This window comes from Conger conger, chromosome 6 (assembly GCF_963514075.1).
Source record: "Conger conger chromosome 6, fConCon1.1, whole genome shotgun sequence".
NCBI classification, from domain to species: Eukaryota; Metazoa; Chordata; class Actinopteri; order Anguilliformes; family Congridae; genus Conger; species Conger conger.
The window spans coordinates 26819267-26840026 of NC_083765.1; the positions used below are offsets into that span (position 1 = coordinate 26819267).

Here is a 20760-nt window from a genome sequence, read left to right on the forward strand (position 1 = left end):
AGGCTATAGTAGGCAAAGAAACAAAACAAAGGTACATATCAAAATACACTGTTGACCGTTGGTTACATATTCCCTGAGATTATATGTGTTAGTACGCAAGGGCATGCAGTTCTAGGGCTGGGTGAAGTGCATAGGGGGTCATTGTCCCTATCACTCAACACAGTCTCCTGCAGTCCTGGGTGAAAGAGGAAGAACACCACAGGGCTTGCGTTTAAATCGGTCAGGGATTCTGGTGAGGGAGTCAATTTTAGTGTGTAAGGTTTGAATGTGTCTAGAGAGAATTAGTACCACACCCGCAGTAACGATCCAGCCACCCAGGAGAAGTCCAAACGCGACTCCGCTAATAGTACCCCAGGGATCAGATGACCTTCTGACTATTGGACTGAGGAGAGTAGTTTGGAGTCCAGACTGATCCAGACTGAATTGGACCGTTTTGGTCCCTTCAGACAGGAGTTGCTGTCGAAGGGTGTCACCAAGATCGAGTGTGTAGCCTCGAAAGGCATCTACCATCTCTATTTCTGTCTCATATCTCTCAGGATTGAGGTAGTGTAGGACAGTGTCCTCAATATGGACTGTAGTCCCTTGGGGGACTGTGATAAAGATGGTTTGGTTAGGGAGCTTCATCCTTGTGGCTGTATCGTGGCGGTCGTAGGACATTGTGATCTCCTGCTTAGGGGTGTTCACAAGCCACCGAGCCCCAACTCTCTCTATGCGGGTTTCCTCGACATCATCCTTTATAGTCATGCTAGCCCTGCATTTTTCTGAAGACGCACCGACTCTAAGGCCACATAAGCGTTCAGTGGTATCCCTAATGAATGGGTTGCTAGGACATACCCAGTGAATGTCTTTTGTGAGAGTACACATGTCTAGGTTAGGGATAAGGTAGAGTGTCGGGCTATCTTCATGATAGGCTAGCATGGGTGGTGTTTTGATATGTACATGTATGTCATCCTGCCAGAAGCCTACATTGAGGGCAGACTTAAGGCGATATATATGTTGCTTTTCTATAATAGGTAGATTAAGGATGAATCCTATCTCTAGTTTTGCTGGATTGACGTATATAGGGATGGCACTACCCAGGCTATAGGCCAAATGAACCTGTGAAGTTTGAACTGTGGTGGTGGTAGCAGACTGTACAATACTTTCAACCATACTGAGGGGTACGAGGTATGAAGGGATAGTTCCTCCACTCAGGCTATTCACTGAGGAGCTGACTTCCCTTAGGAGGTCGGACATAAGATCCCTGATCATACGCACCACAGAGGTTTCGGTCTCTACAATATGGGACAGCTTGCTGAGGGCATAGACAGTACTATTCAAAAGTGTTGAATGCCTGTTGACTGTAAGTATGGTACCTTGTAAAGTCCTACCAACACCCTGCAACTGCTGCTGTTGGACAAACAGTTTCTGCTGTATCTCTGGCATCTCCTGCTTCAGGTCGTTTACCTGCCTTTTTATTGTGCTCAAACTAACAGAGTTAGCAGCAGAGAGACCAACTGAAAACAACGACCCAATCGCAGAAACTGCAGTTAACAACCCCCCTAGGAATCGCTTCTGACGCTTTGTCCCCCCCAGTTCTTCTTCAGTTACTAGGAACTTCTGCAATTGTTCCAAGATGTGGACAGTAGTCAGGCGAGCATGTTCCAGGGTTGTTTGGGTTTGGCTGTTCAGATACCTCCCATCGGAGGGGAGGTCCTTGGGCGCATCCATGTGTTTCTGGTAGACGTCCTGAGGGTCAAGGCGGACATAGACCCTTTGGGTGTAGAGGTGGCAATTTACTAGAAGAAGTCCAGGAGCATCCTGGAGAACGATGCCAGTAGGAGGTCCCGGTTCCACCACCTCGTCGGACTGTGCTGTCCGAAGGACCAGGAACATCACAAGGATCCACTCAAGGTGCATTCTGGAATGGATATAGGTTGAAGTGGATTAATGCCCAGGAACGGAAGGTATATGAGGGGTAAGTAGCATGCTACATTAGTGGTGAGGGAGCCTATCTACCAGTTAGTCATGAGACCCCCCTTGGACGGTTGAAGGGTTATATGGCCTAATCTGGTTAACATGGACCCACTTATACACCGGGGTTTGGTTTGGCTTTGAGATCCTGATGCGGTAAGCGACCGGTGACAGCTTTCCCACAATCTCATGAGGGCCAGACCAGTTTGGGAGAAACTTTTTAGGCGTACCGATGGGTTTGGTAAAGTTGAAATACAGTACCTTGTCCCCAACCTGATATTCACTCTCGGTCGCCCTTTTGTCATAAAAGGCCTTCTGTCCTTTAGCACTGGCCTCGAGGTTTCCCTGAGCCCAGGCAAAGGTGGCCCTGAGGTGTGCTTGCAGGTCTGCTACATATTGGTGGGTAGCATATGCTGCAGCCACACTCACATCCTCAGGCCTGTAGAGGAGGTGTAAGGGAAGAGTCATCTCTCTCCCTGTCATCATCTCAAACGGGGTAACTCCGGTAGAGCGGTGAGGAGTTGATCTGATGGCCATCAGCACCAAAGGGAGTTTCACGTCCCAATCTTTGCCATTAGCCTTCACGTATTTCCTCAGCATGCCAACGATGGTACGGTTGGCTCGCTCAACCTGTCCGGATGACTGAGGGTGGTAGGCAATGTGGAACTTTGCCTCGACACCCAGCATTTCCCACAATGAAGTCATTACCGTAGCTGTGAAGTGAGTGCCCCGATCTGAGTCGATAGACAAAGGAAGGCCCCAACGGCTGAAGACGTGGTTGACCAGCAAGATGGCTGTGGTTTCAGCCGTGTCATTAGGGGCAGGGAGAGACTCAACCCATTTGGTAAAGGCACAAGTTACCGTGAGGAGGTACTTGTTACCTCTCGAGGATTTTGGAACGGGGCCGATCCAGTCTATTTGGAGGTTCGACCAGGGAAACGCGATTCCCCTCTTCTGTAGAGGAGCTCGGTGTAGGGGTTGTGATGGCTGGAACTGGCAACAGACTAGACAACCACTGACATATTCCGTTATGTCCTTAGCCATGAATGGCCAGTACACCACCTGTCGGAGCGTTTTATAGGTGGCCTTGGAGCCTCTATGACCCCCACAGGGTGCGTCATGAGCATGAACGATCATCACACCCCTATGCTCAGCTGGAACGACCCATCGAGGAGGTTTCTGATCATTTGGGGTGTACACCAACAACCCTTTTTCAATCTTCAGATGTTTTCTGAGATTGTACAATGTCCTCAGATCACCGGATTGTTCCAGCGATTCTGCTGAGATGGGGTTTTTCAGAGGATCCGACACGAACCGGTAAATGGCCTTGATCACTGGATCCTGTTTTTGCATGGTGACCAGGTCGGCGTCGCCGGGCTTCCTACCCAAACACACTGTTTGGTGACTGTCGTCTGGTTGGTCTTGACCATTCCAAGCCTGTCTACGAGTGATTGCGTTCACTGAGCAGGTGTCCACTGCTGGGAGCCATTCTTCTTGGAACTGCCAAGGGCTACCATCTAACGCGCCGGATTTGGCTAACCGATCTGCTTCATCGTTGCCATCCTTGTCCGGGCCTGCGACTTGAGAGTGCCCCTTGACCTTTTTCCAGTATACCCTCATGCCACGATCACTGACAAGTTTGTCACCAGCCAAGAAAAGTTCTGAGTGCTTCACGGCCTTTCCTCTGGCATTGTTCATACCATTCTGTTTCCACACTGGGAAGTGAGAGACAAAACTGTACCGAGCGTAGTTTGAGTCTGAACAGATAACTAACTCTGGAATGTTAGCCCGAGCTGCCTGTTGTAGGACGATAAGCACACCGGCTATCTCCGCATACTGGCTAGTCTTGGGTCCAAGGTGATACTGTTGGGGTTCATCGACAGAGTAGTTTGCCCAAACTATACCTACACCGGCTTGGACTTGGCCCTCATGATGGAATGAGCACCCGTCCACATAGACTTTTGGAAGACCGCGACAAACATTCTCATCAAAATAGTGATGGTTCGATGGCAGTGTTGCAGTTGTTGTCATCATGGGGAGTTCGTGAGGTTCACCCTCACCAATGCAATGTTGGCATTCCGCCAACCCTTGGCCCAGGGCCATTTTGTGGTTCTGAGCATACCTCACCTCAACCTCATAGCCTTGCAGAGCCATCATCCAGGTTGCGATGCGACTGTTGGAGACTCGGCCTTCTCTGAGTCGCTGACTATTTAGGAATGACACAGGTTGGTGGCAGGTCTCAATGATAATTTTCTGCCCTCCGATGTAGCTCCGGAAGTGCTCTACTGACCACACCGTAGCGAGTAGGGCTTTTTCGCAGTCCGAGAACTTCAGCTCAACACTGGTCAATGACCTACTGGCATATGCGACCACACGCCTGTCTTGGTCATACTGTTGTGACAAAGCCGCACTGAGACAGTGCTCTGAGAAGCTTGCCTCAAGATAGAACTCCTTGTCCTTATCTGGGTAGGCAAGACATGGTGCAGTGCAGAGCCTGTGTTTCATCTCCTTGACAGCACTTTCTTGGGCTGTTTCCCACAGAAAGTCTCTGTCCTTCTGGAGCAATTGAGTCAGGGGCCTGGAAATCTCTGCATAGTCCTCGATGAACTGTCGAGAATAATTACAGATCCCCAGGAAGCTCCGCAGTTCCGACACATTGGTTGGTGACTTGATGTCCTGAATGGCTTGAGCCCTGCTGGACTGTGGTTCCACACCATTGGCTCCAACCAGGAGTCCGACGTACTCCACCTTGGATCGGCACCACTGACCCTTTGTCAGGGACAGTTTGGCGCCCGCACCGGAGAGTTGATTGAGCACGTGACGGATCTCCGCTAGATGGGCATCCCATGTCTGACTACGCATCAGGATATCGTCAACATAAATTAGATTACCGCGCGCAACCGCATCGCTCATGGCCTTATGTAGGAAAATGTTAAACTCCGCCGGGGAGTTGGAATAGCCAAAGGGACACCGGTTCCACGTGAATTGTCGATTGCCAAACGAGAAAGCCAGTTTGTACTGGTCCACTGGATCCACTTTCATGGTCCAGAAGCCGTTTGACACATCCACTGTGGAAAAGTACTTCGCATTGGTGACCTTTGCTAGTTCTTGGTCCAAATGGATCATTGGCCAGCGGGAGAGCGGAACCTGCTTGTTCAGCTGCCGGTAATCAATAGTGAGACGCCACTTACCTGATGGTTTCAACACCGGCCACAATGGGGAATTGTACGTTGAGTTACATTCCCGGATGACTTTCTTTTCCAACAGCGAGTCCAGAATTTCTTGAATGGACTCAAAGGCTGCTAGAGGGATCTTGTACTGTCGTACAAATGTTGGTTGTGCGCCGGGATCGGTGGGTATGCGGACGGTGTGCATATCTGTGATACCACAGTCATAAGAGTCCCTGGAGAATATGTCTCGGAACTCATAGAACAGTGTTTTGAGCTCTTGCCTTTGGGTATCTGTCTCCAGTGCATCAGCTTTATCAAGCTGCTGCTGAGCTTCAGCCTCAAAACCAGAGTATGGTTCTTCTTGTGAAGGAGGGTAGGCATCATTGCTCAAGGCTGAGCTATGATCAGAGACAATGGCATGTACCACCATCTCATTGGTTCCACTTAGGTCGATGCGACAGATGGCGCTTGTGTGTATAGTTCCCCGAGGACTAATGGAAATCATCCGAGTGGGGTGCGTGAAGTACACTTGCGCATCATTTTCGTCCCCGATCAGGGAGTCTGGCAACTCACCAATCACCGGAATGGTCAACTCAAAATCATGAAATGCACAGTCAATTAGATAGCCCAGAGGCTCTCGGGCTGTTATCTGAGTGACGTGGTTAGTCAGATTTTGCACTAACAAGTAAGCTGAACGATTGTTCAGTTCGAGCAGGGGTGTGCCGCAGACCGTTAAATTCAGCTGAAAGAAGTGTGGTCCTGGTTGAAAGAAGGCTTGGGAGCACTGTGGTTCCTGTCCCTTTAAAACCATGAGGCGGACAGGTACACCAGCTGTTCTGGCGGGAACGGCTACGTCAAATTCGCTTGCGATTTGACATGCCTGAGGGATGGTCTGGCCTGAGCGCATATTCTCAGGTGTGCCCGTCAGTGGTCTCCTCTCTATGTTTGCCTGAGACCACAGCACCTGATTGATCCTATCAATCTGGGCCCCAAGCCGGACCAAGATGTCGGCTCCTATGTAAACAGAATGGGACAACTTCGGCACTACGCTCATGTAGTGCCTGAATTCCTTCTTTCCAATCTGTAAGGAGAGTGTGCAAACACCAACAGCTACCATGGAGGTCTGGGGAGACCCCGCTGATAATAACCGATGGCTCTTTTGCACAAAGGGGTCGTTCTGACAGATTGCATCATACAGCTCCTGCCTTATGGAAGATTTCTCTGACCACAAAGCTACAAGTGCATCCGGTATGGCTGTTTCACCCACTCGGATGCCACCGGTAACCAGAGGACTGTACAGTGTTGACTCTGAGTTATTTAAGGCACAGAGGAAGGTTTCATGACCATTCAGAACTTGAGCAGGTGGCCAACGGTTCCCGGCTCTATTCAGGGTGTCTTGGTTAGGGGGCGCTTGGCCTTGTGTCTGGAGCGAGGGGGCTAACTGCGCACATAGATTTGTGGGAGCGAGGGAGTCACTAGGTGGTTCCTCGACCGCCACTCTGTCACATGACGTGTGTCCAGTGGTCTCCATATTGATGGGCTTCGGCATGACTTGCGCCCATAGCTGTCCGCGATGACAGTCAATCAGGGGGGCCAGTCTGTCCAACAGGTCCTGGCCAATTAACATCCGTTCCGTGTTAACCTTGGAGATGTACACGGGGTGTACAATTTTCATCTCCTGGAAGGTGAATTCCAGCCAGGCTTTCTGAGTGATTGGAGCCTGGTCTTGGGTATAGCTGGTGATGTTGATGTCACAGGCCTCTATCCGAAGGCGTCTCCCAGTGGACAGGGTCATTTGGGTGACCTCTGCAAAGGTGTCTGCGCACATCAGGCTAACTTCGGATCCAGTGTCCAATAAAGCGTCAAGGTGCAGTCCGTTTTCAATCAGGACTGTAGTATAAAGACGCTTGGCGTTCCCTTTCTGGATGAGGTCGCCTAGGAACTGCAAAAATGGGTAAGTTAGGGTGATCGGTGGGGTTCTATGAGGCTGTTCATTAATTGGTGAACGAACAGCATCACCTAGGGGTTCCTTACCCCACCCAATGAGATAGACTCTCGCCGGTGTGGAGGAAGGCTCCCGGACTAGTCATTCTCTAGGAGGACCATCACCACCTTTGCCCGAACGCTTTTCAGCATCCTTTGGTGGGACTTTAGAGAGGGCCGCCATACCCTTTGATAGGGCGGCCAAAGTGTCCTTTATAGAAGCCAGCTCTGACTTCCACTGGACAGGAGCTTGAGGACCTGCCCCACCCTCCTGTTTTCTATATTGTTCGTTTCGGCGGGAATCACGACCCTTGTATCCCCTCTGTTCTCTGTCCCTACCCATGTAGGTCGACTGGTAGTCATTCCTTTCTCCTTGGGCATCCATCGGCTGACGATCACCACCCCTCTTCGACTGCCTGTCCTTCCATCCCCTTGTTGCGCTGTCGCGATGTGAAGGCCGGTTTTGCTGGACACGGGAGTGAGAGGGTTTTGGAGCAGGAACTTCAGATCCCTCCAGTTCCAATGAAACCTTTGTGGGGGCCTGAACTATGAGGACCCTTTGGTCCTCTTCCCTTTTGTCATTCGAGCGGACCACTGTTTCCCATGCCATCTGTGCCATTTTTTTGATGTCGCGCATCGACGGATCATCCTGCCGCGTCATAAGCGTGACATGGGTCCGCACACAGGGATGTAAGTTATGCAGGAAGAGGGACTTGAAGGCCCGGTCTTCCACAAGACCTGGCGCATTCCTTCCCTGAAAGAATGCATGTCGCAACCTGTTATAGAATTCCCTTGGGTGTTCGTTGCGACGATGCTTGATTTGTATGGCGGAGATAGTTGCCGATGTTTCATCAGCAAATGGAGAATACTCCTCCATCAGAGCTCTGCAGAGTCGAGAATAACTATCACGGGTTGAGGAAGGCTGGGACTCTATGAAAGCATGGATTGATCTGGAAGTAGTCTTCCAGATCAGCTTAATCTTCTCTCTCTGCGTCGCACCAGGTAAGTCGGAGAGACTATGTGCGATTTCTCTGAGGTAGTCCTCAACATTGTGATCCTTCTTTTCTGGGTCAAATCTCTCGATGTCTTTGGCTAGTGCATCCAGCTGTTTCAAGCGGGGACCGCCAGTGAAACGAGTGGTTTGGCGGGGTCGGTAAGTAGTTCCGTGATCGCTATCAGAGTGGCTGGACTCTTCTTCCCGCTGAGTGGTTAGGGTTTGGGAGCGAGAACCATGCACCCTACGCCTAGGGGGCGATGGTGAGTACTCCCTACGAGGTTCCCGATAGGATAACTTTGATTCCCTACCATGCGGGGAATCAGAATCACGATACGGCATTTCTGCCTTCCTCCAAGGTGGTGAAGCAGAAACACGGCGTGGAGATGAGGTTGCAAAGCGGGTCCTGTGCTCTTGACAAAAGAGACGAGATAGGCGAGGCAGCCCTATATTCCTTCTGTCCCCTCTGGGGGGCGATGAAGGAGACGTAAAGCGTGATGAGCGTGGGTGATGCTCTGTGGAGCGACCCATGGACACACGAAGAGAAGAAACTGGTGCAGGTCTAGTAGGGTCTTTAGAGAGAGAATGTGGATCAGGTATGTAGCCTTCAGTCTCTTCCTCAGAGAGTGAATACAAATCGGCCTCAGAACAATCCGTGGGAAGAGGGCTAGTAGCAGTTAGCTTAGGTTTGGGCCTATGCTTTGCACGAGTCCCAAGGTTTCCCAGTTCCGGGTGGGGAGCTGCCCAACGAGGAGGAGCCTCTGATGTAGCAAGCTCCCTAGAGCCAGTAGGCTTGGAGGCAAGGCCCTCCGGTACCCCTGTACGGGAGAATCCACTTACCTGTCTTTTGACAATGGACCCAGTAGCACTCTGGCTTTGCTCACCCTCTGTAAGCCTGGAAGTACATTCCTCTAAGGCTTCAGTGGTGAGTTTTAGGTCATGGCGCAGCTCCTCGACCTCCGAGTCAAGCTTATCATTTCTCTGGCGTAGGAGTTTATTCTCCTTATGCAGAGTGTCAAGCTCCAGACTCGTTTGTCTATGGTACAAGAGAAACAGCCTTCCAACTGTGTCTTGTACAGTGAGCACACTCCGAGAGGGGTCTTGGATGAGCCGGACCAAATTGTCCACTCCTGCCGCACACTCCTCAGCAGTGTGCTGCTCAAGTTCCTCCTTGTCTTCATGAGACAGTTGAATGAGTTGAGCCACAAACTCACAAATTGAAATGTTCTCCAAAGGTGGTGGGCTATCTTCCATAGCCACTGCACGTGGAGCACGGAAGCTCATTTCGAACTCTAGTTACTTATTGTGCAAAATGTTAAATTGAATGAAACACGTGAGGTGTGGTGCGTTGCAGCAGCACCTTACAAGACAACCAAAACTACTGCGTATTGGCTAGCTACAGTAGTTTGCACAACCAAAAGCTTTCACCGGAATGCTAGCACGTGGGTTGATTATCACGACTGATTAAGGATAACACCAGCTTGGCAACAACAGCAGAAACGTGTCCAAATCAGAAGCACTGACTAGTCACAACATCAATTCACAGGGCCGGGTTAGGCACTTAGAATCAAAACCAGCTATCGGGTTACCAACAGTGTATACCAACACAGCAACAGCACTGATAAACAACACCAGCCCAGTACCTCAGCAGGCCGGGTGAATCTTAAATGGTATGTACTTCTAAAAGAACAAAAACGGGAAAAGAAAACCAGTGACAATTAACCAACACCCTGGAATGATTAACGATTCAAATTGATTCAACGTGGAATTTGAAATCAGAATTTGATTAATAATCAAAAAGGGATGAGTGGCTAATTGAAAAATGAAAAAGTTAAAATTATGAATAATTGGCAAAACACTTAAAATTAAAGAATTATTATTATTATTAATTTTTTTTAATGGGAAATGATTAATAAATTAATCAAAACGTATAACCATTAATTATTAATCCGTTAACTTTATTTAAGCGATATGTCAATTACTAAATAATTATCGTCACTTGGTGAATAAAGCTGCGTTAGTCTCGCGATGATGTCGGAGCTACGTCAAGTCGCAATGAACAGAGCTACCACCACAATACAATTGCGTACAAGCGCCTTTGGCCTAGTAGGCTAAATGTGGGTTTGGCGCCACCCCGTGGCGTCAAATGGTTGTTCAAGACAAAACGCAAAAATCTTGGTCGCACCCCAAAGCTATTCAAACATGAATCAAGCCAACTTTTCTACTCCTCACATGGGGCACCAGTATGTAGGTTCCGAAGGGTAATTTTTAGTAATCAGTCTCATTTAATTATTAAATTTAGCTACGTTATTAATAACGAACTCAATGGTAATGATTTAATAAATCATTCAACAGTCATACCGTTGAATTAATACTATGAATTCAACAAGCACTTATATGAGTTCGAATTTTATAAGTAGCCTTATAAGTAGTTCTTAAATAGCTAGTTGGCTTGATTTAGTGTTGGAAAAACATTGACGGACAACCGGTTACAATAAAGGGGTATTTATTGAACACAAGAAACATATAAACACAGCTAAATAAGAAGGGCGTGACGGAAAAGTAACGCATTGAAGTGGGAAGAAAGATGGAGGACAAAGGAATGCGCGTACACGTATGCCCGCGTCGAGAAAGCGAGGGAAGGAGACAAAGGAAGAGGGAAAGAGCGCGTGCACGTGAGTACACGTAGCGGGCGAAGAGGATGGGGGAAGGAATTGGTGGAGAATGTAGGTAGGGCCTTATAATGGTGGACCTATGGTTCTAGCGCGTAATGGCGCGTACACCTAGCTAAAATTTGGGTGGTCAGGAGACAAATTAATGAAATCACCGCAACAAGAGTACTTGCGCTTTGGGAAGCGTTTCCGCGAGTTTGCGGTGCTTGATTAAATTAATTTATAAACTTAGAATCCACTGACTATAAGCCCGGAGGGTTATTTGTACGGAGGAGAGAGAGAGAGAGAGAACAATGTAATTGGATGATCGTGTGGAAGTTGTAAACGAGAAAAACAATTTAACAAAGTTACATAAAGTTAATCTAACGATACAATGTATATAACATTAACAAAACTAATGCCCAGATGCGCAGCCTTACTTGGGGGCGAATATCTGATGATATTCGACCAGTCTCAAACAGCTGACCGTCGTCAGCAGGCAAAGTTTGTTGCTTGGAGAATCTGTGATGCTCCAGGGAATTAACGCTGTCCAGGTACCGTTGTCCCGGGGGAAGGGCGTCTCTGGCGGGACCAGGGAAATCCGTCTCTGGCCTGACCAGGGGAAGGCGTCGTCGTCTCACGCGTGGTTGGAGGAGGAAGAGAAGCCGGTCGTCTTCTAGCTCCAAAGTTGATTAAAACCGCACAATGTATGTGCGATCTCCGATAAAATATCGGGTCCTTGCAAGTATTGATGTGTATAATTTCAGAACTAGCAGGCCCAATGAATAGAACCGTGATCAAGGGTTCAGACACAAAGGGAGTGTTCTTAAAATTAATTAGATGGGAGTCTCTTTTGGAACGAACAGCATGGGATAGCCGTAGGTTAGAAAGAGGCCGTGAAATTCGCGCCTGAGGCTTTTGTGAGGTCCAGCAGTTGCGTATTTCCGGCTGTTACTGTATTGGCTAAATTTCCATTAAATTACAGTGGGAGGCGGCGTTGATTGCGTCATCAATGGCGTGGACAAAGGCGTTTCCCTGTTTCAAAAAGTTCTTACGTTGGCCCCAACAATATATATATATATATATATAAGTTTTATATTTCTCATGCTCTCGCTCTCTCTTTCTCTCTGTCTCTCTCTCTTTCTTACTGTTTCTTTTTCTAGTTTCTCTGTCTGTCCCTTTCTCTTTCTGTTCAGGTGTATTCAGTCAGTAGTGATAAAGAAAGCTTTTAAGAGGGATTTTGGACACATATTTTTGCTTTGACAGGATCAGAATCACACATTGTGAATAGCAAACATGGTCTTTTGCATGTATTTAGTCAGACAAATGAAGGTTATAACAGATATGAAATGGTCCGGGGAGGGGTCAGCTGAGGTACAGTATACAGACTTCACATTATGCAACATTCAGAGGTGTCAGTTTGAGGAAAAAGAAAGGCATGATCATGACCCCCAGTCAGACTGAAAGAAAGAGCATGAGAAACGGAAGCTGTGTGCTGGAATGGCTGTCTGCTTTTTTCAGGATAAGCCATTGTCATTTTCACGGTGCCTACAGCAGTCCTCTGAACCTTACAGACAAATATTAGGAGTTCATGTTACTTTCATCACGTATGATATTAATCTATCGTGAATGCGTTAATTCCTCTTTCGTCCATGGAGGGGAAAATGGGAGTTGGTATTTTGCCAGTGAGAGAATGCTGGGAGAGGTAACTGTACAAGCTAAAGAAATGCAGAAAAGCCTGACATATGAACGCTCATTCATCACATTCTTTCACAGACCGAACCCCTGGGTGACTTATTTTAGAAATGCTGTCCTGTGTCAGGCAGGCCTATCGGATGCGAGGCCGGCCGTGTCTCCTCCTTCAGCCTGAGCTGTCGCTCCTCTCCTCTCCGCTGTTTTTGTTAACTTGGAACCCGTCCGCTGAGTGCTTTCTGCGCATCAAGAGGCAATTATCTTGGACAGAAACCAAAGACCTAAGCGCTCCTCGATGGAGGTTGGTGAAGGGGAGGGGAGTAAGGGGGGGGGGGGGGGGGGCGTCTCTGAATACCCAGCAGGGCATGCTAAAAGCATCCTAGCATTTACCTCACTCACAGGCGACCCAAAGGGTTGTCAGTCATCACCACTCTGCAGCCTAGAAAGACCCATTATTGCTTCAAATGCCGGCACCCCTCAACGTGTCTGGGGGCTAAGGTGATGTCTTCTGGGCCTGAATTATGGATAAAGTGTTTTCCCAGCATTGATGTGATTAATTTCTCTCTCTGTGTCACGTAATGTACAGACACCCCTGTTCAGTGTGTTTACTCAAGTAGAAACGGTTCCCTTAAACAAAGAGCCATTGCTCAACTTTGTGCGTGATATGGCTTACCTTTTGCTTATGTAGCATTTGTACAACACAGTAGAACAAAATAAGGTCAGACAAATAACTGTCACATAATTTCAGGTAGGGCTTCAGCTTGTGTGAACTGAAGGTCACTGGTGTCATGCTAAAATATTTCTGGGTATGTATTTTGCTTGATATGCATTTATACTGTTTTGGATTGATAAATGTATGCTTAGTTCAGAAAAAAAGCAGTTATTACATTTGTTGGCTTGAAGCATCTATCTAGTAATAGCTTTTTACATTTTTAAATCAGCTGATGAATTGTGAGGAAATCTGATATTAACTAGCCATAGTGTTTTGTCGGCTTGAAAGCAGTGTTGCACGAATCTCAATTCTGTGTCAGAGTTCTAGAACTACATTGATTTATCTTACCAGTACTGATTGTTAAATCAGAATTAGAATGTTCACCTAAAAAGATTCTAATGGCGTATTTGTGATCTCACACCTTAAAGGGTGAAAGCTCTCAGACATTCTGTCGGCGCATCGCATGGCTGGAAAGCATTTATGCAGTGACTGAGTAATACAGCTGAGCACCATTCTCAAAGGTACCGCAACCTTTCAGCTCCTCTGACCCTGTCCCTTTCCCCCATACAGCAGCAGCACTGTGCCTCACTCAGATAATGCGCTGAATGTGTTGATAACGTCATGCAGTCTATCAGCCCTAGGGATTCCTCGCGCCGCACCTTATCACTCAGGGTGAAGCAGGGCAAAGTGGTTGGGAGGAAGGCGCTGGGAAATCAGAAACAGTTGCTTTCCTAATCCCCAGGAAACAGCCTGACTTTCATCCAATATATGCGGTCTATACTGTATGTAGTATTCATATACACACTCCTGAAGATTGAAAGTCCAGCCTGCTACAGTGTTACTTACTTTCCGCTGGATTTGTCTGTTGGTCTCTGCGGGGGGGGGTGGTCCTGTCAGCTGGCTTCCTATGGCTAGGTGTGGGCTCCTCTGACATCGAGGGTGACACCACCACTGGTGTTTAGTCATCTCCGTTTCACCCGGAGAGAGACTGAGCGTCTCGGACAGGTGTTTCACTGTGCGTAAGCTTCAAAATGGAAGACAAGAAATCGCCTGACAAAGTGAAAACAAGAAAGGGTGATGTTAAAATGATGCGAAGGAGGTGGACCAATGGCGCAGAGTAGTGTGTGTGTGTGTGTGTGCATATCTGTATGTGTGTGTGTCTGTGTGCATGTGAAAAATGCTACATGCATGAATAAATCCAGGAAAATTGTGTGGTTGAATTCAACTAGCCAATACGGCCAACAATCAACCTCAAGCAGGTGAACCAGATGGTCAGATCCTGCATTCCTACGTCATATCTATGTCATAACTATGGAACATTCTGGTACCCAGTACCCCAAAACAGTTTATGAGCCTTGTCAAGGACAGAACATCAGCTTCCAGAGTATTGTCCTTGGTCAGGCCTCTACATGAATATTCATAATAACCTAATTGGATTATGTTTCACCCTCAATAAAGCCACTGCTGTCAAGTTTTAAAATATGATGCTGAATTAATGAATCTGTCATATCCAACAAAACCTTTCTCTGTCAATCATTCTTATTGATTTTTTCTTGTTCTTCAAGAAAACCTCAATAGCAATATTGACTTCCATAGGCCCAACGTCATATAAAATTTGACTGATAGCTGTAGGCTATAAGGTAAGCAACCAATCAGCTTTAGCCAAGGTGTCACGGTATCAGCATAAGCCAATCAAACTTCCAAGTATTCATGGCGAGACAGATGGCACCACACAATCTTAGTTTTATGTGTTAGTAAGCTGGCACATGTTCTTTCATGGGCCCTGGAGCAGCTAATGAAGAAGGAGATTCTCTAGTTCAGCATTCAGGGAAATCACAGATCTCTTTTGACAGCACATTTGCACACTGTCATTTGCATGGTAATGTGCTTTGGTGCAATGGTGCACATAAATCCTATGCGTACATAGATCTGTCTATCAGTCTCCTGGCTTTATGCAAACATTATGTTCATGGGCCAGAGTTTATGAGCTATAAGAACTCTGGACTGGGAGTTGGATTGTATGTGTGTGTGTGTGTTTGTTTAGGGTGGAGGGGGGCATAATGGAAGTGACAGGAATGTCATCTATCATCCTTTTGCACACAGCAGTGTAACAATTGACCAGACCACCCAATGCAGAGAAATTTTACATTGCATTGTTTCCATTTTCTCACCAGTCTGGAACAGAACTTATGGCCCATCCCCATACGATGAGACTCTTCTTCACCAGAGGCCTCCTGCCTTCTGGTTCCCTTCACAACCCCCCACCCTCCCCAAGAATACTGCTTTCCAAAATACAAATACAAATACAAAAAAATGAAGATATGTTGTATACAAAAGACATTAGCTTATACATACAGTTTTGGCATGTTTACAAGCAGTCACTGTTAAGACTTGGGGCCTTTGCACATAAACTGGGCCCCTGGGCCGAATGAAGATCTTGACTGACACGCTAATCACTGCCCAGAGCTGGATGACATGTCTTTAATGAGCCTGGGAATGCCGTCTCTGACAGCAGAGTGGCAGGTGCCGTAGATGAGAACGACACCACTCAGTCAAGGTCATGGTTTTCTATACACGTGATCCAGGAGGTACCTCTGGCTAAAGTGGTGAGTCATGATGGTGGGGGCGCGTGCCACCCCACTATAGTCTCTGATCCCCCATCCCCCGCGCCACCCCCCGCATTCTAGTGCGTCATCACAAGGTATTGCATTTCTTCTTCCCTTTGTAGGTTTTTTTTCCCCACTCTTGAAGTGTTCATCGGTTTTTTATATACACCACAAGGAACTGACAGGTGCTCATAATCCCTTTAAGAGGGCGAGTAGATGACAGATTTAAAAGGACGTGACTTAATTAACAGCGGTCAAGGTCATTCCACAAAGGAATGTCTGGCATCTTTGACGAGACAAAAAAAAAAGGAAAAGAATCCCCGCAATATTCTCGGCATGCGGCAGCTTTTATTTTGCCAATGGGAGACACGTTCAAATCTCAGTTTGACTCCTGTGAAATTAGCGCCCCTCCTTCTCAGCCTGTGGCAGCAGCCAATGCGGAATGTGAGAACACAGCCATCTTTCACAAGCCAGCTGGAGGTTCCCTCAGTAACGTTTCCTCAGCGTTCACCAAACGTTATTGGGAAAAAATGTGTTCAAGGGTTATCAAAGATGTCTCTCTTTCTCACTCCTAACCCCCCGTCCCCCTTGCCATTGGAGTCTACTGGTCAAGTCAAAAGCACATACTCCAATTTCACTAAATCTATTAGAATTTTCCATTAAATCTAACCAGTGCCCATCCTTTAATAATATTTCAAATGAACCTCAGTTTTGAAGCATCTGTGTCAAATGTCCAACAAATATTGGCCTACTTCAGCGCACATCAAATTCTTTATAACCAATATGTCATTTAAAATCTTTGTGCTTGCAGGCAGTAGTAGTAGGTTGTTTTGTCTCTGTTGCTGTGCTAAAGATAGTTTGCCAAAAGAATGATCTTCTTTCTTTATGTTGTGCACATGACATGCTTACGCATTTCTTATAGAAAGAAAAAAATCTTAGAGGTCAGCTCCTTTCCCTAGCATTTTAATGTTTAGGAGCATCATGGGATTGTGCATGGAGATCTCGTGGCCAAATTAACTCAAAGACTAACAGGCACTGAAAATGACTTTGTGTATTCGTGTGCGCGTATGCTAACCTAAAGGATTGCAGGCTCCACAAAAAACAATCATACTGCATCGCCATCTTGCGTTTTTGACAGCAGTGTAAGGACCTCATTCAAGCACAAAGCCTTCTGTGATTTTTTTATGTCTGTTGAAAATGTGTTTGCTGTACCTACCTCAACTGTTTCAACTTCTATTACTCGTTAGTATCACTGTTCTTATCTGTTGATCCAACTGAAACTTTTCAAAATTATATTGAAACTCTCAAAAATATAGGAAAGCAACAGCAAAGCTTTAAGAAATCCTGCTGTCTAAAAAAGCACCTGTAGCCTAGTGGCTAAGGTACTGGACCTGGACCTGGAAGCTTGGTGGTTCAAGCCCTGGTCTGGCCACAGCTTCTAGGCCCTTAACCCTGCATTTTTCCAGCGGGGATTGTTAATATACTGTAAGTCGCTTTGGATAAAAGTATTAGCATTAGTTAAATAACTCTGTGTATCCAACTGGTAGAATCCAAGAATTGTCAAGGGCAATCCAACAGCGTCATATTAATACCGTTCTTGTTAACTTCCATTGCAGGAAACGTGTTTGTGGTGAGCCTGGCGGTAGCAGACCTGGTGGTGGCACTGTATCCGTACCCGCTGGTGCTCACATCCATCTTTCACAACGGCTGGAACCTGGGGTACATGCACTGCCAGATCAGTGGCTTCCTCATGGGCGTCAGCGTCATCGGCTCCATCTTCAACATCACCGGCATCGCCCTCAACCGCTACTGCTACATCTGCCACAGCCTCAAGTACGACAAGCTGTACAGCGACAAGAACTCGCTGTGCTATGTGCTCCTGATCTGGGTCCTGACTGTGGTGGCTATCGTGCCCAACCTGTTTGTGGGCTCGCTGCAATACGACCCGCGCGTCTACTCCTGCACCTTCGTGCAGTCCGCCAGCTCGGCCTACACCATCGCCGTGGTCTTCTTCCACTTCATCCTGCCCATCCTCATCGTCACCTACTGCTACCTGCGGATATGGGTCCTGGTCATCCAGGTGAGGAGGAGAGTGAAGCCAGATAACCGGCCCAAGCTGACCCCGCACGACGTGAGGAACTTCGTCACCATGTTTGTGGTGTTCGTCCTCTTCGCCGTCTGCTGGGCGCCGCTCAACTTCATCGGCCTGGCGGTGGCCATCAGCCCGGACGCGGTGGTGCCCATTATCCCTGAGTGGCTCTTCGTTTCCAGCTACTTCATGGCCTATTTCAACAGCTGCCTTAACGCCATCGTCTACGGGGTGCTCAACCAGAACTTTCGGAGGGAGTACAAACGGATTATTGTCTCCATCTGCACCGCCCGAATCTTCCTCTCTGACAGCTCCAATGACGCGGCCGACAGGATGAAGAGCAAACCGTCGCCCTTAATGACCAACAACAACCAGGTGAAAGTGGACTCAGTTTGAGCCAATCAAATAGGGAGGAGGGTACAGGGAGGGCGCACTGTGAAACAAAATACCAAATACGATAAAAACTCTGATTCAGGCTGTCTGGAACCACCCGTCAACTGTACTCTCTTGTTTATATACAATCAGAACAACGCAGGGTGTATATTTTCATTTTCTTATAAAAAGACTGTTTTTTTTAGGTACATTTACAGCGATGTTGACTCCTTTGTTTTCAATGTTTACAGTGAGGATATCAAGTCTACAGTATGTACAGTAAAATGTATTTATTTTATACTAAATATATTTGGGGACCTCTCACCCCTGAATGGTGGCAATAGGATATGAAATTGCAAATATGGTGCCGTAAAGCCTGGAATCGTATCGTAACTTCCTGAAAGGACTTACAGCAAATGTAGCCAAAACTATTACAGAGCTCACTCTCATAAGTGACCTCACAAGTGTGATATTGTTATTATTTTGGGTATACACTCGGTTGTTACTGTTACAGTGTGCTCAAGAGAATAAAGAGCTGAATATGGTACTTATCTTGTTATTTATTTAATATTACTATGTTGCAGGCGGCACGGATGGTGCAGTGGGTAGCACTGCCGCCTCACAGCAAGGAGGTCCTGGGTTTGAATCCCCGTCGGGCAGGGCCTCTCTGTGCGGGGTTTGCATGTTCTCCCCGTGTCTGCGTGGGTTTCCTCTGGGTACTCCGGTTTCCTCCCACAGTCCAAAGACATGCACGTTAGGCTGATTGGAGAGTCTAAATTGCCCGTAGGTGTGAGTGTGTGAGTGACTGGTGTGTGTGCCCTGCGATGGACTGGCGACCTGTCCAGGGAGTATTCCTGCCTTTCGCCCGATGTATGCTGGGATAGGCTCCAGCCCCCCTGCGACCCTGATCAGGATAAGCGGGTTCAGATAATGGATGGATGGATGGATTATTATGTTGCACATTTTCCAGTGATCCTATTTTTTATCCTATTTTTGAATTAAGAGCAGGTGAGACTTCTTGAACCCAGATTAGAGGTTGGCCTTCCATGTGGTGCTGTCTGAAATTTGTTTGTATGACCCAATCAAAAGCGTTTGCTCTCAGAATCCAGCTCCCTATTTGGTTTGAATTGGTGAGTCAGCAATACTGCGCAATGGCAGCTCCATCCATTTTGGTGAAGCTTATCTCCCTTCCACGTTTTCCACACATTTTACTCCAAATTAATGGCTTTAAAAAATCTATTGGGAATCTAAAGAGTGAGTCTTGGATGGGTTTTAAGGAGGTTTTAGGAATAAGTTTGGGGCATAGAACTCCCAAGGTGAGGTGATATTACTCCCATCGATAGTTCTGTGTCTCTGAACAAACTGTAATATCCATGACTACCATGTCTTTTTTAGGACAAGCCATATGGGTCCCATTTTAGAAGGTCTCCCGGAGGATATATTAATCCTTACTTTTTTAAAAATGCTAAAAGAAATCTGTAACATAAGCTTGCGCAGATTTTCCAAGATAAACAAAGCTCAATACAACTGATTGCTATTTCAGTGCTCTTTCAGTGGGAACCTCTGCTACAGGCTAGTAAAGCGATGGTTGCTTGAGCATCCTAGCTCTTCAATTCTGCAGATTTTTATTAATCCCTTCAGCGGTAAATGAATGGCTGCAGCTGAAGATACTGAATAATCCACCAGAGTGTAAAATTACTTCAATGCACACCTACATATAGACATCAAATGCTCCCTATATACATCTGCCTGCAGGATACTGATGTTGCTGGCCATGTCTACCAGGATTTGCAGGTAGTTTGTGATTATTCTTATAAATGTTTTAGTTCACTGAGAAAGCTCAGCCTACACATTGCCTACCGAGCTGCCATCTGGGAGTCTGCCACGTCAATGAATCATAAATAATTGTTGATGAATAGTGTCTTGGGCAAGCATATTTGTGTGAAACCTCAAGAAACCTAAAACTTAATAATGTTCTAATGTGTTTGTGGCTGCTTTGAGCAGTAGCAAATATATGAACCTTTCAGTGAAAATCTTCACAATAATTTATCACAACCTTCCCAATTCCTCAAATGTTAGGAACCATCAGGACAAAATCTAATGCAGTAGCATGTATTATGTGCACTTCACATATATTGAACAATAATAACAAAAAAATATCTGGTTACATTCAGTAATGAACTATTTTTTGCTTAAAAGCCATTCCTTTCACCCCATTATATCAAATGATTTTACATTAAGAGCACGAAGGCTGGAGGTTTTATGGTAGATGCAATCAATTAAAACTCTGCTGTCGCTAATGGGTGCGCCTTGTTTAAAAATGTCTGTGTTTCATCCTGTGGAGCTGAAAAGCTGGTTCAGGACACAAAGGGAAGCCCTCACTGCCAGAGAAATAGCCAGAGGAGACGGGACATAACCACCTCACCGTGGGAGAGCCTGGGCAAAATCACAAGCTCGGTCTACAGCCTGAAGCAAAAAGTTATTTGAAGTATTTTAATCGTATTTCATGCGTAATACAAGTCTTGGATGACAGAAACA

At 46.7% G+C, this 20760-nt stretch overlaps 1 protein-coding gene across 1 annotated transcript in view; it reads left to right on the plus strand.

Annotated features, from left to right (window-relative positions):
* mtnr1aa (melatonin receptor 1A a) overlaps positions 1–18769 on the plus strand; it is a 39367-nt gene extending 20598 nt beyond the window's left edge. The window contains exon 2 of the mRNA XM_061246825.1: positions 17378–18769. Coding sequence (XP_061102809.1) covers positions 17378–18246 — 869 coding nt within the window. The 3' untranslated portion in view covers positions 18247–18769. The remainder of the gene's footprint in view (positions 1–17377) is intronic.
* Positions 18770–20760: the final 1991 nt, after the last annotated feature.